Source organism: Amphiura filiformis, chromosome 14, assembly GCF_039555335.1.
Source record: "Amphiura filiformis chromosome 14, Afil_fr2py, whole genome shotgun sequence".
In the NCBI taxonomy this organism is placed as follows: domain Eukaryota; kingdom Metazoa; phylum Echinodermata; class Ophiuroidea; order Amphilepidida; family Amphiuridae; genus Amphiura; species Amphiura filiformis.
Genome location: NC_092641.1, coordinates 57,360,598 through 57,383,304, shown reverse-complemented (window position 1 = coordinate 57,383,304; position 22,707 = coordinate 57,360,598). Strand labels below are relative to the sequence as shown.

Here is a 22,707-nt window from a genome sequence, read left to right as displayed (position 1 = left end):
TATCCAGTGATACCAAAACAGGTACAAACATTCCTCACATACTGGCGCTATGACGTCATAATGTGAGTTCACCCTTTCAAAATTCTGGCTATGTGCAAAAGTATAGGCAAATTGATTTTTGGCTAAAAATTCTATGAGCATGCGATTTTCATCGAATTTTCTCCTAAAAAAGGAAATAACTATTTCAAACTAAATAACAAGTAAAAAGTCAATATCTCTTGGAATGGTTTTATAATCTGAACGAAAAACACGAAAACACTAAGGAAACTAATTTGAAAATAACAAATAAAAACGGTTGTTGGTGTCTTTATTTTTAACTTTCAGTTCTAAGACAGAACTTAAACGTCTTTCATGCAGATGGTTCCTAGGCACATTCTCATGAAAGACCATCAGACATAACAGTGAAAATTGGATGCTGGTATAATTTTTCAGTTAAAATGCATTTTTATTACTGGATATCTTACTGTATGGCTGCACATTGGATGTTGTTTCAGCTACAATGTGTTAATTATAACACTTGCATATCGAGCTAATCTCGGAGGAGGGAAGCACACATTTTCATGTAAATGTTTTACGACTTTTAACCGCTTCCGGTGTATTAAATCTTAAAATCTTATCTTGGTTCTGAGGTCACGTACAAGATTTTGGTACGGAATCAATATACATTTACTCTCATTTGTAGATGAAATTCTAATGTATAACCATGCTACATTTGTAGAAGCTACCATTTAAGAGCGAAGGTAGAACTTATTAAATGACACTCGTATATCAAACAAAATTAATTTGACACCATCTCTGGACACACCCCAATCAATAATTAGCCCGTGCAGTTCTTGAAGACCAATTTCAAACAAGTCTTGGCACTTATAATGTCAAGTCTGTAAATTCATATTTTATATTTTGCTTCAGATCTTTTGTTCACTTCTATTCAGAAGTGATTGCTCGTCATCTCAACATAATTATGTATTCTGCAAAAATAATCCTAGTTCATCCATGGCCTTCTGATATAGCTAAATTTGACAGTGTGCACATGATTAAATTTGTTTGACAAGACATTCATCAGTGTGATACGATTTTAAACTTATGTGACCAGATACTGTGCAAATGTGCAGAATCATACTTTGTTCACATAAAGAGATTTTAAATATGTGTGCGTACCTGATTTGCTAAACACACGACTGGTAGATCTTTTTGTTGTAGAAGTCGTCCAAGTACTTCCAGAAACTCATCCACATGCATCTGTTGACTGCCCTTCATTTCCAGTATCTTCACTATGTCATCTTTGCCCTCCAAATATCCCGCCCCTTTGACCGGTGCTAGTTGAATGGAGAAAGCTGGTAAGCCTTCAGAATGGCGCTTTTCAGCAAGACCATCTAAGTAGTTGTTGGCAGCACAGTAGATTGGTTGTGCTGGATGACCCCAGACACCAGAAACAGATGAAAGAAGAAAGAATATGTCTAGATCATCTTCTTTGGTCAAAGTATGAAGGTGATAAGCTCCGGATACTTTTGCACTGAGGATGCGATTCGCTTGCTCTAGTGTTATCTCAGAAAGATTCTCCTCTTCGATCACACCAGCTACATGAAATATACCTTTTATAGGTGGAACAGCACTCTCATCACGTAGACTGACTAACATGTGCCTGACAGCTTTTTCATCTGCTATGTCGATTTGGTACTGGTGAACTTTCACTCCAGTAGTTTTCAGGTATTTCAACATTCGTCGTGCTGCTGCAGTTCTGGCTCCATTTCGAGATACAAGGACGATATATCTTGCGCCATTGTTACAGAGCCATCTGGATAATGCTTGACCAATGCCCCCATAGCCACCTGTGACGATGTATGTTGCGGTAGCTGAAAACTGCTGTACAGCTGGTTTTAATTTTTCTGGTTGGAATTCCTCGGATACATCAAACACAATCTTGCCAATATGTGATCCCTTAGCCATGAAGCGGAATGCATCTGCCAGCTTCTCCATTGGATACACTGATGTTGGTATCGGACTAAGTTTGTTTGTTTCAAACAAGTTGACTACCTCTTGCATAAGCCGTTGAACTGATCTGGGATTCTGTCGCATGAGTATGTCCACTTGGCAAGAAATGAAACTCTTGTTTTCCAAAAGAGCATTCATTGACAGGTTGGAATTCTGTAGAATATCCCGTTTGCCAATTTCACAGAATCGTCCACACGGAGCAAGAACTGACATGCTTGTAGCTAATAGCGTGCCGGAAAGGGAATTGAGGACCACATCCATACCTCGACCTTTTGTATAGCTCATGATATCATTGTAGAATTTGGTTGATCGAGAATCACTGACCATCTCTACCCCAACTACATCTCGCAGGTATTGCCGTTTCTCTTCTGTACCGGCAGTGCAAAATACCTTGGCTTTCATCATTCTGGCAATTTGAATTGCTGCTAATCCAACACCACCACAGGCAGAGTGAATCAAAATTGTCTCACCTGCTTGGAGATTAGCCCGTTCAACTAGACTCATGTAGGCAGTAACAAACACCACCCCAATTGAGGCACTTTCCTTCCAATCAAGTTGCCGCGGTTTCAGTACTGTCAGGTTTGCATCACATATAACATGAGAAGCAAAGCACTTTTTGCCAAACGCAATCACCTCATCGTCGACTTTCACATCCGTCACCCCAACTCCTACTTCTTCTACAATCCCAGCACATTCAATTCCAAAAGACGGGTGTGATTCTGATTCTAATCCCTCCAGCAGACCCATCGACATCATAACATCTTTGAAGTTCAGAGGAGCTGCTCGTACACAGATCTTGACATGTCCTGGTGGCGTTTCCATACTACCAATATCGTGGAAAGCAAGATCGTCAATAGACCCACTACCTTTCTGAGAGATACCCTGTTCCACTCTCCAACTTGTAGAAACTGTTCTGTAGCTTGGCAACTCCTGGTGAACGATACGAGAAACATATTGAATTCCCTTTCTGATCACAATTTCTCTCTCTGGTACGTTTGGTTCCTTCATCAATTTCATCAGTGCTTGGACGTTTTCTGCAAGACTGCAGGTTGCATCAAAATCAACTGAGTGGATGGAGACATTTGGAACTTTATTGCTGACGGCTCTAGCCAATCCAATAGCCAAGGATGCGTTGGGACAGGTGGATTCCTTGTTGCCTCCTTTTGTTAACACCCAAACACGCTTAACGCTTTGTGGATAAAGCTCAACTGCTTGTAGAAGCTTCAACAGGGCATGTAGTTTACTATCAGCATCACTGTAGATGTACATCACTTCCGTCGGAGAAGAGGTGTGTTCACTGAGAAGATTTGGAAATTGTGTGGCTTCAGAAAATGATCTGATGTCAATATCTCCACTGTAGGCTGTTTGAATCTCGTCCACAAACTTGTTGTCGATTTCTTGGACAATCATCAACTTGACAGTGTCGGGCTTCTCAATGATCAAATGACTGTCTCCCCTTTGAACTAGTTTTCTATTCTCCTCCTCATTCTTTCGTCCAACTACAACACTATAGACAAACTCTCTTGGTGTAGAAGCCGAAGTGACGTCACAAAGACCAATACTGCGCATGACATTCACCCAAGTCTGACGGTCCACCCAACATCTTTCTTTGCGGAAGTCATCATACACCCAGCACACATCTAGAGCACCAAACCACAATTCTGTCAAGAAGTGAGTATTTGTACCCTCGATGATAAACATGAGTCCATCTTGAGTGAGGAGGTTTGCCAAGTAACCTGAGCTTCTTTTGACATCAACAGCGGCATGTAGGGTATCTAAGCATACGACAATGTCAAAACTACCTGGAACAAACCCCTGATCTGCAACATCCTTCTCGATATCAATCTGCTTGTACTGGATGAAGGGATACATTGAAAGATTTTCTTGGCCTTGTTTGAAGAATGAAGCACTGACATCTGTAAACACGTACTCAACTTGATTAGACAATCCAAGCTCTTTGAGTGGTTCAACGATGAAGCGGGTTAGACCGCCAGTTCTTGCTCCTAGCTCCAAAATCCGAACCACGCGTTTTTGTTTGAAACCTTCCATCACAGCTTTGTTGACAGCCTCTGCTGCTGCTTTGTAATGTACTCTTGTGCTGAGAGAATCGTAGAAGTATCTGTCTAACCCTTCCGGAGAAAACATGATTGGGACAGCTACTTGTGGATCTCTAAAGGTGTCTGGAAGTGCTTCGCCAAGACTCTTCGTAAGTCCGATCTCCGCATCCAGCTCTGGACAGTGCTTCTGAACTCTTTCCATGACGTCTGGAATTGTATCATATGGTATATCCTTGACTGAAGTAGATGATGCGATAGTTTTGAAACGGGTGATGTATTTTTCATAGCTTTGTCTTTTGCATCGTTCATTTTCTGGAACTGTTTCTAATGCATGTCGGATGTAGGATGTACAAATTCCTTCAATGTCATCAAGTACTTCCTCAGCACGATTAATAGCATCCATGTCATCTTTGTAAGTGGAAGACAGATGAGACTCTTCAAATACATCCTTGATGACGGATGATGGGAGTGTACTTGCTGCAACTGGTTGCCACTGAGTCGTAGATACACGCATCAATATCAACATCTGACTGATTACCGTGGAAATTTTGCTCTCGGATTCCTAATACGTTTGTTAAGATTGTACCACTCTCGGTAGCCATTGTGATGTCAGCAGTCAACATAGTGCTGTTACAGTCAACGATATTGGTATATACAACGATCGACTGTCCTGTTGGTAGAGATGGATTGGTCATCTGGAGGGTGTCTATATGAACTGGTAAATACATCGTTGTACCTGAACCAATGGTAGCCAAAACAAGTTGGAAAGTGGCATCCAAATGAGGAATAGAAATTCTCTGATTAGAGTCCGTAATCGGTGATAAATAAGCTATTGACTCGCCATCACCCATGAAAACTTTGTCAACCATCTGAAAAGCAGGACCGTAGGACAAGCCAACTCTCTGCATCCTGATGTACATCTCTTCTTTCGTAATTTCTTTGTCACATCTCTTTAGGATCTTCTGAACTGGTAATGCCACTTTTTCAGACTTTGCGCCTGCTTTGGTGTCAATGATAGCATTGCAGTGACTATTGTTGTCGCATTTGACTTGTACATGGTTTCCTTCTTTGTGAAGATCTAGATGGAGAACACCTCTCTTATCACTGTCTTTAGGCCATGGTAAAACCCGAGTGAAGTTTATATTCTTCATACATGGAACTTCATTGTCTTCGAAACTCATCTCAGTGATATATTCTACAAAACCTGCTCCTGGGAAGATCATTCTGTTGTCCACCACGTGATCAGCTAGGTAAGGGAAATTCGTCATGATGATCTTGCCATGTTGACCTTTGAATGATCTGTCATCAAGTCCTAAGCGCTTTTTCTGACGTTCTTCTGTCTCCAACCAAAAGCTTTGATGCTGCCATTGGTATGTCGGTATCGGTGCCCATTCTGCAGCTTTCTTGGTGATATTTTCCCAATTAAGATCTACACCTGCAACGTAAAGACTCCCCATAGCTCGCTGAATGGAGTGCACATCATCCTTGTCTCTGAAGCTAGAATTGACTGTTGAAACACTAAGATGTGGATCTATGGATCGGACAATCTGCTTCACACATGAGAGGAGTGTGGCCGATGCAGAAACCTCTATGAATATATCAATGTTGGAGTCTTGAAGAAGCTCTTCCACTGCAGGTTGAAAGAGAACGGTGTTTCGGATGTTATTCCACCAATACTTAGCGTCCAGAGCGTCTTGGTGATAGTGCCCAGTTACCGCAGAGTAGAAAGGAATTTGACGTTTCCTTGACTCTGAGGCAATGACACCCTGCATTGCCTGGTTGAAAGGCTCTTTTATCGCATCCATTTCTGGTGTGTGAAAGGCACAGGTAACACGTAGCTGCTTTGCTTTGCCAGGATTTTCTTCAATGATGGCTGCAATCTCATCACTGTCTCCAGCAAGAGTGATAGCCCCTGGACCATTGATAGCAGCGATATAGACATTCTGATGTTGTTCGCAGATGGCTTTAGCTTGTTCAATAGTAGCTCGTAGTGCAACCATGCTTCCCGTTCCCGTCAGTTTTGCTTGTTCGTGACTTCGATGGTATATCACAGCAATTGCTTCTTGAAGAGTCAAACCTCCACATGCATAAGCTGCTGCCACCTCGCCTAAACTATGACCTACAACTACATCCGGCTCTACTCCCCAATGTCGCCACAGCCGATACATTCCGACCTGAATGAAGAGGATAGCAGGTTGGATCACCTCAACACTTTGCAGAGCATCTTCAGTAGATGTGTATGGCGAAGTAGCTTCGGCGATATCCCGGTTACCAAAGAGACCACATGACTGCAGCACTGACCATCCACTTAGTTCCCTGAATAGCTCATCACATTCAACAACACTGTCATGGAAAACCTTCTCATCTTCAAACAACTTTCGTCCCATATCAATCCATTGCTGTCCTTGCCCGGGAAATACAAAGCAGATATTTGGTTTTGTTGTATTCGCTCTGCCGGCCACTACAGACTCAGATCCTGTGTCCTGGGCAAAAGCATGAGCAGCGTTGCGGAAAGTTGCAGTAGAGTTTGCAATGACAGTCATTCTGTAAGGATGGTGATCCCGCCTTGTTGCTTGCCAAGCTGCAACGGAGAGCATCATTGTCGCACTCAAATGACTCCCATTTGGCAGCAAGATCTTTGAGTGCTTCTGGGTGTCTTCGCAGATAAAGGAACTACAATTGACTTGCCTTCAATGTCAGATTCCTTTCCGAACGACCAGCCAGACGTTTCTTTTGCTATTACATCGGATTCAGGTGCTTCTTGGAACACCATGTGTGCAACCGCACCACCAAGGCCAAAACTGTTTAACCCAATAGTAAACGGGGATCCATCATCTTGTATTTCTTCTATCTGCCTTTGAACTTGAAGGTTGAGCCCATCTTTTTTGATTTGAGGGTTAAGTTCATGAAAATTGATGGTTGGAACTAGCTGTTTGTTTTTCAACATCAGAGCTACCTTTATCGCACCTGTGATCCCAGAAGCAAACTCGTTGTGGCCAAAGTTGCTTTTCACAGACCCTACTTTGATAGGACCTTCCCGTTCTGGTCCAAAAGCTGCACAGATACCCCTTGCTTCTATTGGATCTCCAACAGGTGTCCCGGTTCCGTGGGCTTCTATGTACTGCACTGACGACATTGGTATACTAAAATTCTTGCAAACGTTGCGCATGACCATCTCTTGTGCTTCTGCAGATGGCATAGTAAGACTCTTGGTGAGTCCACCTGCGCCAATGCCGCTTCCTCTTATAACTGCATAAATATGGTCTTTGTTAACCAATGCATCATCCAGACGCTTAAGTATAAATGCACCCCATCCTTCACTTCTTACGTAACCTTTACCTGTGTCCGAAAATGGGCAACTTTTGCCTTCGGGACTCAGCGCCCCAAGTGCACTGAATCCAACCGTGCCTTCAGGTAGAAGTAACTGGTTGCATCCACCCGCAACTGCTGACAAACACTCTCCGTCCCATATGGCGGAGCAAGCCATATGCAAGGCGGTTAAAGAAGATGCACATGCTGTATCAACTGCAATGCTTGGACCACGAAGATTGAATGCGTAGGAAATACGGTTTGGTACTAGAGAATGTACCGAACCTGTAAATGTGTATGGATTGGTCAAAGATGTATCCATTAACATGATATGGTAATCCATATTGCCAACGCCTATATAAACACCACAGCTTTCTCCCAATGTCTCGGAAATGATGCCTTAAAATATAAGATAAAAACAGATAAAATAGATAACTTAGTAAATTGTATCTAACGCCTAAATCCGAGATCAGAAAAGGCACGTTTGTGAAGAATTAACATATTTGATCCCTAAATGAACTTTAACCTCACATCCATTGACATCACACATGCCAAAATATCCAAGGATCAAATCGCTTTTTTACTAAAATGTTCTTATTTTTAATAAACATAGAAATGTCGATTCACGGGTGAACACAGGTAGCTTGCACTCACATAAATATTGCCAAATAAGTCGTGCAACCATTTTAACATTCGAAATCATGCCTGTAAAACTGTTTTATCAATGTTTTGCCAACTAGGATATACCTTAAAGATGTATGTACATAATGCAAACACTGAATGACTGTTTAAAACATATGTAATGCTCTGCGTGCTAGTCATAGGCTTGAACATTATAGACCACTTGACATCACTGTTTATCAACAAAGGCGAGGGACTCGTCTATCGATATGCTCGAACGAGCCGCTACACTGTTCAATGGCTTCCTGTACTATATGAAATGTGGCGGGCGATTTAAAATGTACGTGCCCTTGGCAGACTACGATGCGTACGCACACTGCAGGGCAAAGAACAATGGAAATTGCCATAATGTGCGCGCATACTGCCGGGCAATGACGTCAAATGCCAAGTGGTCTATAAGTCCAAGTTTTGAGATATTTACTCAAAATATTATGAGCTATCACAAGAACCACTGATCCAATACTATACTTTAATGTATTTCTCAAGCTGATTCCAAATATGGTCATGAACATTAACAATTATGCAATTTTTGATTTTTTTTTTGTTAAATGAGCTTTGTCGTCTGCAGAATTTATGCTAATGCGGCTGATAACGGTTTATGTGGTGACCTTGTGGTTGATGATAGCGATATTATGTGTTTGTTATCACATTCACTTGTGTTTCCACTGCCCTATTTTTAATGTTTATGTTTTTGTTAACATGTTAGCATTTAAGTCATAGGCTTGAACATTAAAGGTCCATGGTTGTTCTGTAGCCACATTCATGGTGGTGTACCCCTGGGTACAAAATTTGGCCAAAATGGCTTGACATTTGCTGAGAGTTTTTCCGGTGGTTGTGCTAGTTCACTTCAGGGTGATCTTGTTCTCAGAGTGGGCTAGTGACAGCCACCTGAAATAATTGAATCCCAGCAAGTGTCAAGCCATGCAAATTTCTTTTTCTAATCCATTGCCGCCACATCGCGACTTAAGAATTGGGACTGAACCACTATGTCACCGAAGCCAAGGCACTTGGTTTGTGGCTACAGAACAATCTTAAATGGAATGTCCAGATGGACGCGATGTTAAAAGAGGCTAATTCCCGGTTGTTCATACTACGAACCCTTCGTATATAGTGGTTATGTCAGGCCAATTCTTGAGTACGCTGATGTGGTGTGGCATTCTGGAATCTCAGCTAAACAGTCCAAAGAAATCGAGGCTATTCAAAACGTGCCTGCAGAACAATTCTGGGTAGGCACTCTCCCGGGGGGGGGGGCACTCTCACACAAAAGTGCTACCCACCCGCGTCCGACCACCTCTGAAATGCACCCTCAATCATGTCAATGGCGAATTTTTTCATAACCAAATTGCACCCCTTAATGGCGAAACATACACAAAATCCTACCCTAAATGGCGCAGCACCTGCAAAAACCATACCTTAAATGGCGTCAACTGGGAAATATCTAATTTATACCCTAAGTGGCGTAAACAGGAAAATGAGCTAATTTGATACCCAATGTGTCTTTTTGATGTTGCAGACCTATAGATACTAAAGAAAACATGCACAAAGGTAAACAAGAATAAGAAAAAGTGATGAATTTGATCAAACTAGTGCAAACTCGCTCAAACAATAATATTACTAACCCTTAACGTCTAAGGATTTGGCTGAAAAAGGACCCCTAAATGGCGATGCCTTCTGAAAAAGTACACCTTTTTCAAAAAGACGTCGACGACGATGCGCGGTGAAAAACATACCCTTTTAGACGTTTTTCTTGGACACGGGTGCGTAGCAAGTCTAGTAGTGAGTGATCCCCCCCCCGGGGGGGGGCACTATTTATCTTACAGTAATGCGCTTCAAGTCTGCAAGTTTGACACCCTCTCTGATAGGAGGGAGGAGCACTGTCTTAGGTTCGCCGAAGGGCTTACCAAAACAAATCGTACAAGTTCTCTTATCCCTCCTACCAGGAAGGAATGTCATGGTCGTTCTTTACTTGCAGCAATTTATCTCCGTTTAGGACCAGGACTAACCATTTTAGAAATAGTCCTCTTCCATTTTTTGTTGATCTCCTTAATAAATAGTTCGTGTTTTTGCTTTGCCACTCAGAATTGTTCTACATACATGTACACTATACTTTCAATGTCATTTTATACAAAAAAAAAAGTGCAATATTTCATAATACGATTTTAGAGACTTTTATAATCAATTTTCTAAATGTTAATTCAAATTGTATATTTTTGTGTGTTTAATGTGCAATGCCTGCCTAAATATTTAATTCTAATTGAATTGTTCTTGTGTGTATTTTTATATTGTAATTTGTTGTATGTAATTTGGCCTACGGGCCACGAATTGGCAATAAAATAAAATATCAATCAAAATATCAATCAATCAATCAAAGTAAGTTTACCTGCGTCTTGGAAAGCTTCATAAGTTACTTCTAACATATGACGCTGTTGCGGATCCATGGAAGCGGCTTCTCTTGGAGAAATCTATGTGACAATAGAAAAGGCATATAATAGAGATGGATATATTTTAATGAAAAAAAATGTCACTCTAACCAAGTGTTATTTGATGCATCGCTTTGAGAGAATGCAGGGCTCCAGAAGATTATTAATATTGGGGGGGGGCAATTTTGGCCTGCTCCAGAACGCCCGCGAAACGCTGAAGGGGTGGGTGGGGTGTCCCCTCCCGCGCGAAGCGCTGAAGCTTTTGAAATGCATACATTTTTTCATGAATTCTACCTTGCATTTTGAATTATAACTAAAATTATGAATATTACCTTAAAATGATGAATTTTACCCTAAAAAGATGATTTATACCCTGAAATTATTAATTTTACCCTAAATTTATGAATTTTACCTCAGATTATTGGGATGCCCTAGGGTACTTGGGCCCCTCACCAAAATTATAGAGGAAGCCGGACCCCCGGTTCCCGAGCCACTGGGATGGGAACCTACGGCCCGCGCCGCATGCGGCAACTTTTGTACACACTGAAAAATACGTGATTGAAAATAACCCCAAAAGGGTCATTTTGGACCCGCATGCGTTTTGAGACATGGGGACCATATTATAAATATGTTATAGGCTATATGAGGCTCATATAAACATGTAAAAATATAATGCTTTTGTCCATTCAGTAGAATTATCAACTCTGAGCTATGGCTTTATTTGCTGAGTAACGGATGGCTCCGTGGTTTAACATAGTTTAAAAATCAAAAACAAACTGTACATTCTGAACTCATATGGACAATATCAATACAATAATTCACCAAACCTGCCTATAATCTCCTACCTTGAAGAAAGTATTGTCGAACTTGTCGATATCATGGATGAAACCGCATCTTTTAGTGGCCATCTTACTGTGATTGGATTGGTCTGGATCATAAAATGATTCAATTGACCACCGATCTGGTGGGATTTCTGTAATCATGTCTCGTCCATTGACCAACACATCCCAGAATTCTTGCGGTGTGGTTACTCCACCTGGCATGCGGCAACCTTAGACAAAAGAATGGACAAGACAATACATTTGAGTGTATTCCTAATATATTTGGGTGTATTTCGAATACATTTGGGTGAATTCCTATTACATTTGGGTGTATTCCTACTACATTTGGGCGTATTTCTAACACATTTGGGTGTATTCAAAAGTCTGCATCGAATTCGGGAAAAGACAAAAATACGGGAACATTAGGCTGTATGTTTCCTAATACATTCCTTGCGTGTATTTCTAATACTTACGGCGTATTCCTAATACATTTGGGTGTATTCAAAAGTCCGCATCGAATTCGGGAAAATATTATAACGAAAACAATTCATTCTTATTTCAAAAGAATAAAATTGGCTAATTCATGAGCAATCCAAAATATTAGAATCATTTAGATTTAAAAATCTTTGTAATATGAGTGATATTATTAAATTTACTTATCACACAAATTAAGTAGTAGGCCTACATAGTTGTGACTTGCACATAATGGAGTTGCCTTAGCTGACACATTTTTGTTATCATTCAATTTAAAAGGTCACTTCCGGTAATTCACCAAATACCAGTAAAATGCTCTTAAAATGCTACTCCTTCCACAAATTTCATGGCTCAGAGTTGGGACTCGCACACATGCATTGACCTTCGCTGGTACACAAAATTTATATCTCTGATTTTGGATCAAATGCCATTTATAGGTCACTTCTGGTTAATCATGCATTGCTATTACCCATTAAGTGGTCACTTCCGGTGTAAAACAAAATACTTAAATATATTTACTTATCACACAAATTAAGTAGTAGGGTGATTTTCACATCCTGTGACAATTAAGTCTAAAGACGTGTACATGATCTAATTTGAATTTATGCATTCATACATTTCTCTATAGTTATAACCAATTATTTAATTAGAATTAACACACATAAAATGAAAATTAGAGCAGAATTTCGGTAGATACTCAAGGTTTTGAATGCTTAGACTTGTTCCAAGTCTTTGATTTGTGTAACTCGATTGTCAGAAAACATGCTAAAAATGCATGTTTTGGCTCTTTTTTCAAGACATTAGTAAAATCGTTAACTTTTTCTGTTATCCACTAAACGAATGATTAGGATAGAGCTATGTTTTATTTGCCGTAAACTTGATAATATTATTTTTAATGGCTTTATTTTTTCTGGAATTGGGAGTAGTTTCTACTGGATCCAAGATATCGAATTCAAAATAAGTGCATTTTTTACTGACGTATATACTTTGATCAGCTCGTAATCAGCGGGCCTTATAACATCGCGGATTAATATCAAAATAGCTTATTTTGACAATATTCCTGTGACATCTAGCCAGAAGCATCACGAATTATTAATTTAAGTCCTATACTTTGTCTACTTTCTTTAACACACAAAATATAGACCAGACGGGTCAACTAATAGCACTCTTAACGTGGACCTACTCTTCGGCGTAATGGTAAAAACCTAACATTCCCCGCGGCCGCTAGCCTGAGTCCCTCGGCCCCGATCTCGAAACAATTCAAAATGGCGGAATAAAATGGCCGTTTCTCGTTCCTGCAAGCACAACCCGATGACCGTGCGTAAGCAGTTGAAGGACTGGTGGATCAAGTCTACCCTGCCGCCTATTACGAGCTGATCAAACTATAGTAAATACGTCACTATGCGATGTGGAATCTTCCAAAGAAATCTACATCACACAATGACACATTGTGTGACGTATTACACCACTATATGCCGAAAAAAAGCAAGTTATACAATTAATTTGATGTTTCACGCTAACAGCCCTCGAATTAACCCACGGCACCCATGGCATTTTGCTGTGGGTGCCCACCCCCACTGCCGTAATGCCCTCAAAATATGTCCTTTACCCAAGGCAGTCACTTGCCATGCCCTCTAATGAAGTTGCCGTTGGTGCCCCAGCCCTGCCCCTTCATTATAAAATCATCTATCTATGTTTGTGTGTGTTTTCTTCACTTTTGAGAAATTGCCTTGGTGCCCTTCTCAAATTTTCAACAGTTGCCATGATGCCCTCTTGAAATATTACAAACTGCCCTGCTGCCTTGCCTTTTAAGTGAAAATCCAAGGCAATTTCCAACTTGCCCTAAAAAAGTTGCCGTGCCCCTTCAGATCCTTAATTCGAGGGCTGCACGCTAAGAAATATTCACATGAACGTGCGTTGGCGCTTTGAAACATAGCGTTTTTTCAGCCTTACATGAGGTTTTTTTTAATAGTAAAGAATAACTTTTGTCATGTCAGTACTCACCTATTCCAACAACCGCAACTGGACACTTCTCGCTTGTCTGATCTGAACTCATGTTGTTTTATCTATTAAAATAATAATCATAATAAACACTATAATTAATACACCTTTTCGAATATTCCTTGAGCAAGTTACAAGTACGAATATAATTAAACGCTTCTGAAGACGGGCTATTATAGGCAAAAAAATGTCCTTTTACACTTATATATATCTACCTCGAGTCACCGGCATTAGCTTTGAACATGTTGAAGTTCAGCGTGTTATGTGCACCGAGCACTACTATCTGTATAGTTTAGCGTTACTTGGTGCGTGTCACAGAATTCTAATATACTAGTACAATAGAACTGGTCATCCGGCGTGACCGCAAACGTAACCGGCTGAAAAAATTAGTTTAGTTTATTTTAATTTATCATTTGACCCCGTACAGGGTATCAGAGAAACACAATCAACATAGTAAAACAGTTACAATAAATGGCGTTTACAAAGCAACAAAGACTTGAGTCCGCAAATAGTAGGAACATGTATGTCATTTTTAACAAATTGTTGAACACAAATAATGTACATTTACCAGACTGTGATTCGTTAAATGACTTGAGTGATCAACATACCGTATTCACTCGATAGTTAGCACATGTGCTTACTATCGAGGGCTTTTGAAAACGTGCAAAAACGAAAAAAAATGAACAGCGCCATATCCACAAAAGTGACAAAAGTGTAAAGGGTTTTGAGCAAATCATCGATACACATAGTTATATACGAACAATTAAACCTACGAATTTGTGTGTTAACTACATTAGCTCAGTTGGTAAAGCGACAGACTTTGAATCATCTTAAGAAGAGCGAACTGAGCAGGAGTTCGAGGCTCGTTATAAACTTTTCCGTTGCTTTATTTTTATTTTGGGGTTTGAGCTTTTCTTGATAAATTTAATCTTTGTTTTTCATTTTGTTTCTTTATTGTTTTTTATTTGCTTTATTTTGTTTTGTTTTTTCTTTTCTTTTCTTTTTCTCCTTTCTTTCTTTTTTGTTCTATTCATACTGGGGTCATGGGTTATTTATTCAAAACATACCTATATACAAACAATTCAACCTGCAAATGTATGTCTGAACCCCATTAGCTCAGTTTGGAAAACGCCGGACTTCGGAACTCGATGAAGTTCAAATCTGTTTAGTATTTCACTATTTAGATTTTTTTCTCTGCCATTTTTGTTTTTATACAGGTCTTTTTTTAACTACGAATATAGGCCTACATTTGACAATTCTTGAAGGTTTTTTTGTGGGCTTTTTATTTATTTATTTATTTATTTTTACCAAAGGAACAATTAGAGATTAGTTGGATTAAAAGTGGAGTGGTTACATAACTCCTTGGTAACTGGATCACGCACCTTTTTGAAGGCAAATAAGTACGCTCATTTCGTTCTAATAGACAAAGTGATAATCGGATTACACGTAACACTTCGCTGGCGAATAATTGGATCAACTTTAAAATTTCACCCCTACATCCAATTTCATGCATTTCTACACCCATGCATGCTACACCTCAATGGCAGACATAGCTGCTGGGACACAATAGAACAATAAATGGCGTTGAATGCCATAGACTTTGTGTTGCGATCATATCGATCGTGGTGCAGAACTCAAAAGCGTGATCCAGCTGACAGTGATAATCGGATTACACGTAACATTTCCCTTGCGAATTGTTACGCATAGTCGTGCTAAAAGTCGGTCGATACATGTTGAACTCAGCACAATTCAGAAAAATACGCGTTTTTGCTTTGAAAATTCTCGGTCAAATAAAAAACTTTTTTTTTTCAGTAATGTTAAATAAAAATGTTGAATAAAAACATAGTTCTTGGATATACATTTGAAAAAAATCCCGGTGTTAAAATTAGGCACGAAATTGTTTCCTGTTTGATTTTGATAGGACTCAGCTTCACCTAGACTACGGAACTTAGTCCTCAATGATAGTCAGTCATTTATCTTTTGGTCGTTATATGACTATCATGATACATCTCCGAGGAGCAATTTCAGACAATTGCTTGTGATTACTGGGGCAGAGGTTAATTGAATCCTTTCATGACCACTGATGCATAGTCAAGTCTGACAAGGACACTCGGCACGAATTGAAAGACCATGTCACTCTCGACAAAAAAATGCATGCATGTCAAAGGTCATACGACACCAATTGGTGTTTGTTATGCTCATCGAAATATGTACAGTAGGTCTGGTTCCCTTCATTGTAATGTCCTTCCATACTTCTCCAACCCACTTGGTGATCAGAATTCGTCTTTGGCTTGCTGTTATGTCATTGTTGGCGTATTTTTGGCCATTTAATCAGGGACTGGAAACAGATTATTGTCAAGCTATTGTTATCAGATTATCTTTTCGACCTTCGATTATATGCGAGTTGCGCCGAGTGCGCTATGTTTGAATTTTATTATTTACTCATGTTGCCCTATTAAATATAAAAAAAACATCAAAATATTCCAATATCTTTTTTAAGTTATGTAAAATTGTGTAAAATGTCTATCCTTTGTCGAACACAATTTCTGTGTAGCATGGAAAATCATTTATATAGGATTTTGAAGACAAAATGTGATAATTTTGTGGAGATACAGAATGCTAGAACAAACAAAATTATATTTTTTCTGGAATGTGTACACCGTACGCTTGGTATTCCTACTGATTTCGATACTGAAATAATTCTTAAGATGATGTTCTTTGAAGATTTATGTTGGCATTTCTAGAGTCTGTCATTATAGGCAAACATGTAGGCTCATTTCGCAATGTACAAGACAAGCCACGCGCTGTGTTGTAACTGCTGCTTGGATTCGTAGGTCTATTGATCAACGTATTATTCATGCTTGCTCAACTGAGGATAATTTGTAAACCAGCAACTCGCATGGTACAATGGGTGGAAGCCGTTTACAGTCCCTCCATTATGAGCGTGTTTATAGTGAGCCAGATTATCCGGTATTTAGCGTATAAGTACATCTTATACGGTATTGGTCGCCACTATAAACAGACCAATAGCGCTATTTGCCGCACATATTATACGGAACTGATATCCTTCGATATCGATGGATATTGCAGTATATTTATTCCGTATACGGCCACTATAAACAGACAGGGATTAACGATACCGTTATTCAAGGAAGTGGAGCAGGGTTATATAACTCTCCGAGCTCAAATTTGTCACTGTAATAACATATCACCTATAAAATATGGTACGGTACTGTGGCAAAATGTTAAAAATAGGCCGGTATCGTTTCGACGGCAAACTGTTTGAAATTCCCTCATTTCAAATATATAGTTTTGGTTTCTCTATTGTTCAGAAACCAAAAATCAAGGGATTAAAATGTGGAGATGAACTGGTATGCAATCATAACACTATTGTGCTGGGAGGACACAAGAGGGTATATATAATCAAAAGTATAATGGCCTATAACCATACGTATATAATAGCCTATTGTGCTAACATTTTCATTATCGATATCTATCAACGCGGACGACTTTTGATGCTCTCTGCCGTAGGTGGCACACTTCCATGACACCATAAAATTACACCCAAGTTCCGAGATTCGTTTGGTAAGTTATGCATAGACATCATGTGCATATATTGAGGGGTGGGGGTGGGGGTGTTTTGTTTATTTGTCTGAAATATAAACGATGCATGATGATGTAGATGATTTGATTATGAATTAGATTATTCCCCGGAAAGCACAACCCATACCTCTTACCTATGTTCCCTCCGCCACCTATATATAACCTCCTCCCTCCCCCTCCCCACACTCGATATCGACTCTTCCCTATTATTCCACTCCACTCTTGAGCCCCCTCTCCCCTCCTTCCCTTCCCAATTCCAATGCTCTCCCCCCTCTGTTTCTCTTTCTCCCTTACCCTTACCCCCTCCCCCTCACACACACATACCCTCTTTCCCTGGCGATCTCTTCTATCTCTCTCTCTCTATTCTCCAATAAATAAATTGAATAAAAGTTAGTTTAAACCAGCTTTCTATGATATTGATCTTCCGTCATGCGACATGCACATAAATAGAGTTGTGTATAATAGTGTTTATAACACTGAAGTCATAATCTGTCAAGTGCCTATTGTAATGTCTGTGGAAATATTTCGATGGTCTATATATTTTCACAGTGAAATCAGCTTAGGCTAATTCGTAGTCTCAAGTCAATGCTTTCAAACTAAATCAATGCTTTCAAATGTAGACTGCCTTGTTCGACTTCTCTGCTCATGAATATTGCACTGCGAAATTTAAACATTTCTTTTGTATACTTAGAGTAGGTATCTTCAAATCAAATAATTTTACGATCCACACCACTTATAAGAAACTGAAACCAAAACCGAAACTGACTGACACAAATGTTCGGTTTTAAACAAAAGGTAGAAACAATGAGTTCGATATCTTATGATTCAAGTGGTTAGGCAGGACAATAGGAAACCACGTGAGCAAAACCAAAACCAAAACTAAAACTATATATTTGAAATGAGGCATTGGCACCATATCCGTGTCTCCCACATTGCATTGCGGTGACCTCGAACACGCTGAGTTCAACCACCTCGGATTCAGAATAGCGCTATTGGTTGCCACTATAAACAGCCGAGATAACGGATAAGCCACATTCCATCCTAATCCCATATACGTATAAGGATACCGTATAAATACCGTACACCAGTATAAACACGCTCATAGAGGCCTTGCATGTGACGTATCATCCCGTAAATATGGCGGACTACTCAAATGCATTCAATAAAAGCATGATTGCAATCTACCGTGACAGTTCGTCACACACATAACCCTGCACTACGATCAAATAGGTTGATGACAACATTTGATTGAATGGACTGCATGCACTCCGCTATAACTACGGTGAAGGACACCGGTTCAAATCCTTTGTCTGGAGCCAATCGATAATTTCATGCAGGGCCTCTATACAAGGTCCCTGATTCAATAAAGCACACAATGTAACAGGCACAATTGAATCGGAGCGGGATTTTACATGTTACACAATGAGCGTGTTTATAGTGAGACAATCTTTCCGTTATTTAGCTAAACTACCGCGCAGTCTAGATTTGCAATGGTTAGTAAAACATAAACAAATATAGACTGCGTGGCAGTCCAGCTAAATACCGCATAATCTGGCTCACTATAAACACGCTCTTTGTTTTTTTATTTTTTTTATTGCACAAAATCATAAAAGTATAATGGATAAGGTTAAAATTATAAAATGCAAAAGATTTCTTTGCGGTTAAAAAGCATGTCCATATCACGTTTAAGTCGCAGTTATTGTGTCCTTCTTGATGTAAAACGAAGTCAGTATTTTGAAATAGACTGCGGAACTCAGTCTTCAATGATAGTCATTTGATAGAAGGAACCATCATCAGAGCCTTTGAAAATATTGAATTTCTGTAGCGTGTAATGGCAAAGAGGACCATGACCACCTCATTTTAACATTGAGGGCATACCCAACTACATTGTTGAATAAACAGCCCATGACCCCAGTATGAATAGAACAAAAAGAAAGAAGAAAAAAGAAAAGAAAAAACAAAACAAAATAAAGCAAATAAGAAACAATAAAGAAACAAAATGAAAAACAAAGCAAAAAAAGATTAAATTTATCAAGAAAAGCTCAAACCCCAAAATAAAAAGTAAACAACGGAAAAGTTTATAACGAGCCTCGAACTCCTGCTCAGTTCGCTCTTCTTAAGATGATTCAAATTCTGTCGCTTTACCAACTGAGCTAATGTAGTTAACACACAAATTTGTAGGTTTAATTGTTCGTATATAGCTATGTGTATCGATGATTTGCTCAAAACCCTTTACACTTTTGTCACTTTTGTGGATGGCGCTGTTCATTTTTTTTTCGTTTTTGCACGTTTTCAAAAGCCCTCGATAGTAAGCACATGTGCTAACTATCGAGTGAATACGGTAGTAAAACAGTTACAATAAATGGCGTTTACAAAGCAACAAAGACTTGAGTCCGCAAATAGTAGGAACATGTATGTCATTTTTAACAAATTGTTGAACACAAATAATGTACATTTACCAGACTGTGATTGGTTAAATGACTTGAGTAATTACTTTGCCAAGTTTTTCACTGAGAAGGTTGCCAAAATCAGACGTGAGCTGCAGATAAATAGTAATGATAATGGTAATTTAAGTAGTAATGTATGTATGTCTAACTCCGTTCCTCCGATGAGTAAGTTTTCCTTAGTCACTGCAACTGAAGTTCAAAAAATGGTAGCTTCTGCTGCTAATAAGTTCTGTTCTCTGGACACGATTCCAATGAGTGTTTTAAAAGACAATCTTGATATCTTGGTTAATTCACTTACAGCTGTCATTAACAAGTCACTTGACAGTGGTGTTTTTCCCTCTAAACTCAAGGAGGCGGTGGTTAGCCCCATTATTAAGAAACCAACTCTGGACAAAAACGTCCTCAAGAACTTTCGTCCGGTATCTAACATCAACTACTGGTCCAAGTTCATAACATCAACTACTGGTCCAAGTTCATTGAAAAAATTGTTTGCGCTCAAATTAAAGATCACCTTGAGTCAAATTGTCTGGTTGAAGATTTCCAGTCCACTTACAGAGCATTACACAGCACGGAAACGGCTTTGCTCTGTGTTAAATCTGACATCTTGAAAGCACTTGATGAAAACCGCGCTATCGCGTTTGTCATGCTCGATCTCTCAGCCGCATTCGACACCGTCGACCACGAAATTTTGTCGAATCGGCTGTTGACCACCTTCGGAATAACTGGTTCTGCCTTGAAGTGGATTAATTCATACCTCAGCAACCGTTCTTTTCGTGTGTGTATTGGAGATGGTTAATCTGCGGTACAAAGCCTCGGCTATGGTCTTCCACAGGGTTCGGTCATCGGCCCGTTGTTCTTTGTTCTGTATACTTATGAAATTGGTGCTATTATTCGTAAACATGACATTAGTTACCACATGTATGCTGACGACATTCAACTTTATTTAACATTTGACCCGAAGGTTGATGGTGATAGAGTGAGAGTTATGGCCAAGTTAGCATCGTGTATCAAAGAAATAAGTGGACTGGATGTCTCATAACAAGTTGAAACTGAATGATGATAAATCGGAATTTTTTATCGCGGCGTCGCCATATAACATGAAGTTTGTTGAGGGCATCTATTTGGAAATTGGTGATACCCGTATATTACGTCCTGACAAAATCAAAAACATTGGAGTCACGTTTGATGCCACCATGTCTATGACGGACCATGTAAAAGCCACCATTAAATCTGTTAATTTCCATCTCAGGAATGTGTACCGTATTCGTCGCTTCATCACCATTGACAGCTGTTACCATCTTGTACGCACACTTATTTTGTCTAGACTGGATTACGCACATTCTCTTATGTTCGGTACTTCTTCGAAGGACAGGAAAAAGCTTCAGCAACTTCAAAATCGTGCTGCGAGAATTGTCTTCAGGACTGATAGATATCATCCTTCAGCGCCTCTTTTAGACAGACTCCATTGGCTTCCCGTTGAGAAACGAGTTGTTTACAAGGTGTTGTTACTCACTTTTAAGTGCCTCAATGGACTCGGCCCTTCTTACCTCACTAACACTCTCGCTTATTACTCACCTGTCAGAAGTAATCTCCGGTCTGAAAATAAACAACTGCTCCAAATTCCACGCACTCGTCGCACCTATGGCGATAATGCATTTCGGGCAGCTGCACCAAGACTTTGGAACGCCATCCCAACATCAATGCGTAAATGCAACTCTGTTTGTGCTTTTAAATAAAAATTCCTTTAAAAGGAATGGGGCTCCCAATGGGAGCTATGATATGATGTGCTGAAATCCGGGGGGGGGGGGGCACTCCCTCTTTGGATGTGACGCGTATGTAGAGCTATTAAGACCCCCCTTTTCACCATCGCTGTCACTCAAATACCCCATTACCAGCACATGCTCTGTCACCCAAAGACCCCATATTTTTCCTTTAGATCTGTCACCCAAAGATCTAGACCCTAATATTTCCACCCTAATATTTCCATCTGAACAGCAACGAGTCGTCTTTCTTTGACTCTCACCCAAAGACCCCATTAAAAAGTCATACTCTCATTGAACTCTCATTGAACTCTCATTCACTGATTTTTACTCTCACAGAATGCCAAAAATCATGCTCTCAGGCTTGCAATGACCCCATATTTTTTTATATTTTGCTCTCACCGGATGCCCCTTACTGGGCAGCCCTACACCTAATTCCATTTCATATTGAAGTGCCACCCCGGGCTGAAATGTAACCGTTTGGATTTTTTTTAAAACAATAATGTAACATATAGCATAGTAAGCAAAGAAAGATTAGGAAAAGTTAAGCATATTTATTGCAGTGAGAGAGGTGTAAAATCGTACTGCATGGGGTGGAAGAGGGTTGGTTTCAAATAAAAGGAATAAAGATCTTACCATTTCGGTTACTATTGTTAGGAAATCATGTTGTGGAGGGTTGTTGGAGCAGAATTATTTTATTTAGACTATATATAGGTTTGCTTCTTTAGGATTGTTTTTCATAATTATTATAATATAACTGTCGGTTGTAATACCTGACAATATTGTTTGCCTGGCTATTGATGAAAGTCGCCGTGGATATTTTAAGAGCATTTGAACTTGTTTTGTGGATAATTTTGTATTTCAAACAAAGATGACAAGCCTATACGCACGGGATTTTAGGATTTTTGTAAGATAAATGTTGTCAATTGCAATTACCGCGCTAGATTTTCCAGGGATAAGAGACCATCCCTGTTTTTTTTTTTTTTTGTTGTTGTTTCTTTTTAATAAGAAACCATGTTTATTGATAAAGTTCCTGGTTCCTTGATCGACAAAGCAGCTTTTTGGATCAATGCCGCATCAAATCAAATCATGTCGCTCTTCACCTGGATCATAGGCCTACTCTGCGATCGTAATAGCGTCAT

The 22,707-nt window shown here is 39.6% G+C and overlaps 2 protein-coding genes across 2 annotated transcripts in view; one reads left to right on the top strand and one right to left on the bottom strand.

The window, feature by feature from the left end:
• Positions 1-22,707, bottom strand: part of LOC140170350 (probable polyketide synthase 1) — a 37,919-nt gene that overhangs the window by 1,523 nt on the left and 13,689 nt on the right. Inside the window, 7 exon segments of the mRNA XM_072193719.1 lie at positions 1,159-4,549; positions 4,551-6,641; positions 6,643-6,701; positions 6,703-7,757; positions 10,420-10,501; positions 11,305-11,510; positions 13,759-13,820. Of these exon segments, the coding sequence (XP_072049820.1) occupies positions 1,159-4,549; positions 4,551-6,641; positions 6,643-6,701; positions 6,703-7,757; positions 10,420-10,501; positions 11,305-11,510; positions 13,759-13,810 (6,936 nt within the window). The 5' untranslated portion in view covers positions 13,811-13,820.
• LOC140169524 (uncharacterized) lies at positions 20,999-21,541 on the top strand. Its single transcript, XM_072192785.1, has one exon. The coding sequence runs from the start codon at positions 20,999-21,001 to the stop codon at positions 21,539-21,541; it is 543 nt and encodes a 180-aa protein (XP_072048886.1).

What these genes read in the sequence shown, in the direction of transcription:
- LOC140169524 (XM_072192785.1), top strand. Translation starts at nt 20,999, where the DNA reads ATGTCTATGACGGACCATGTAAAAGCCACCATTAAATCTGTTAATTTC.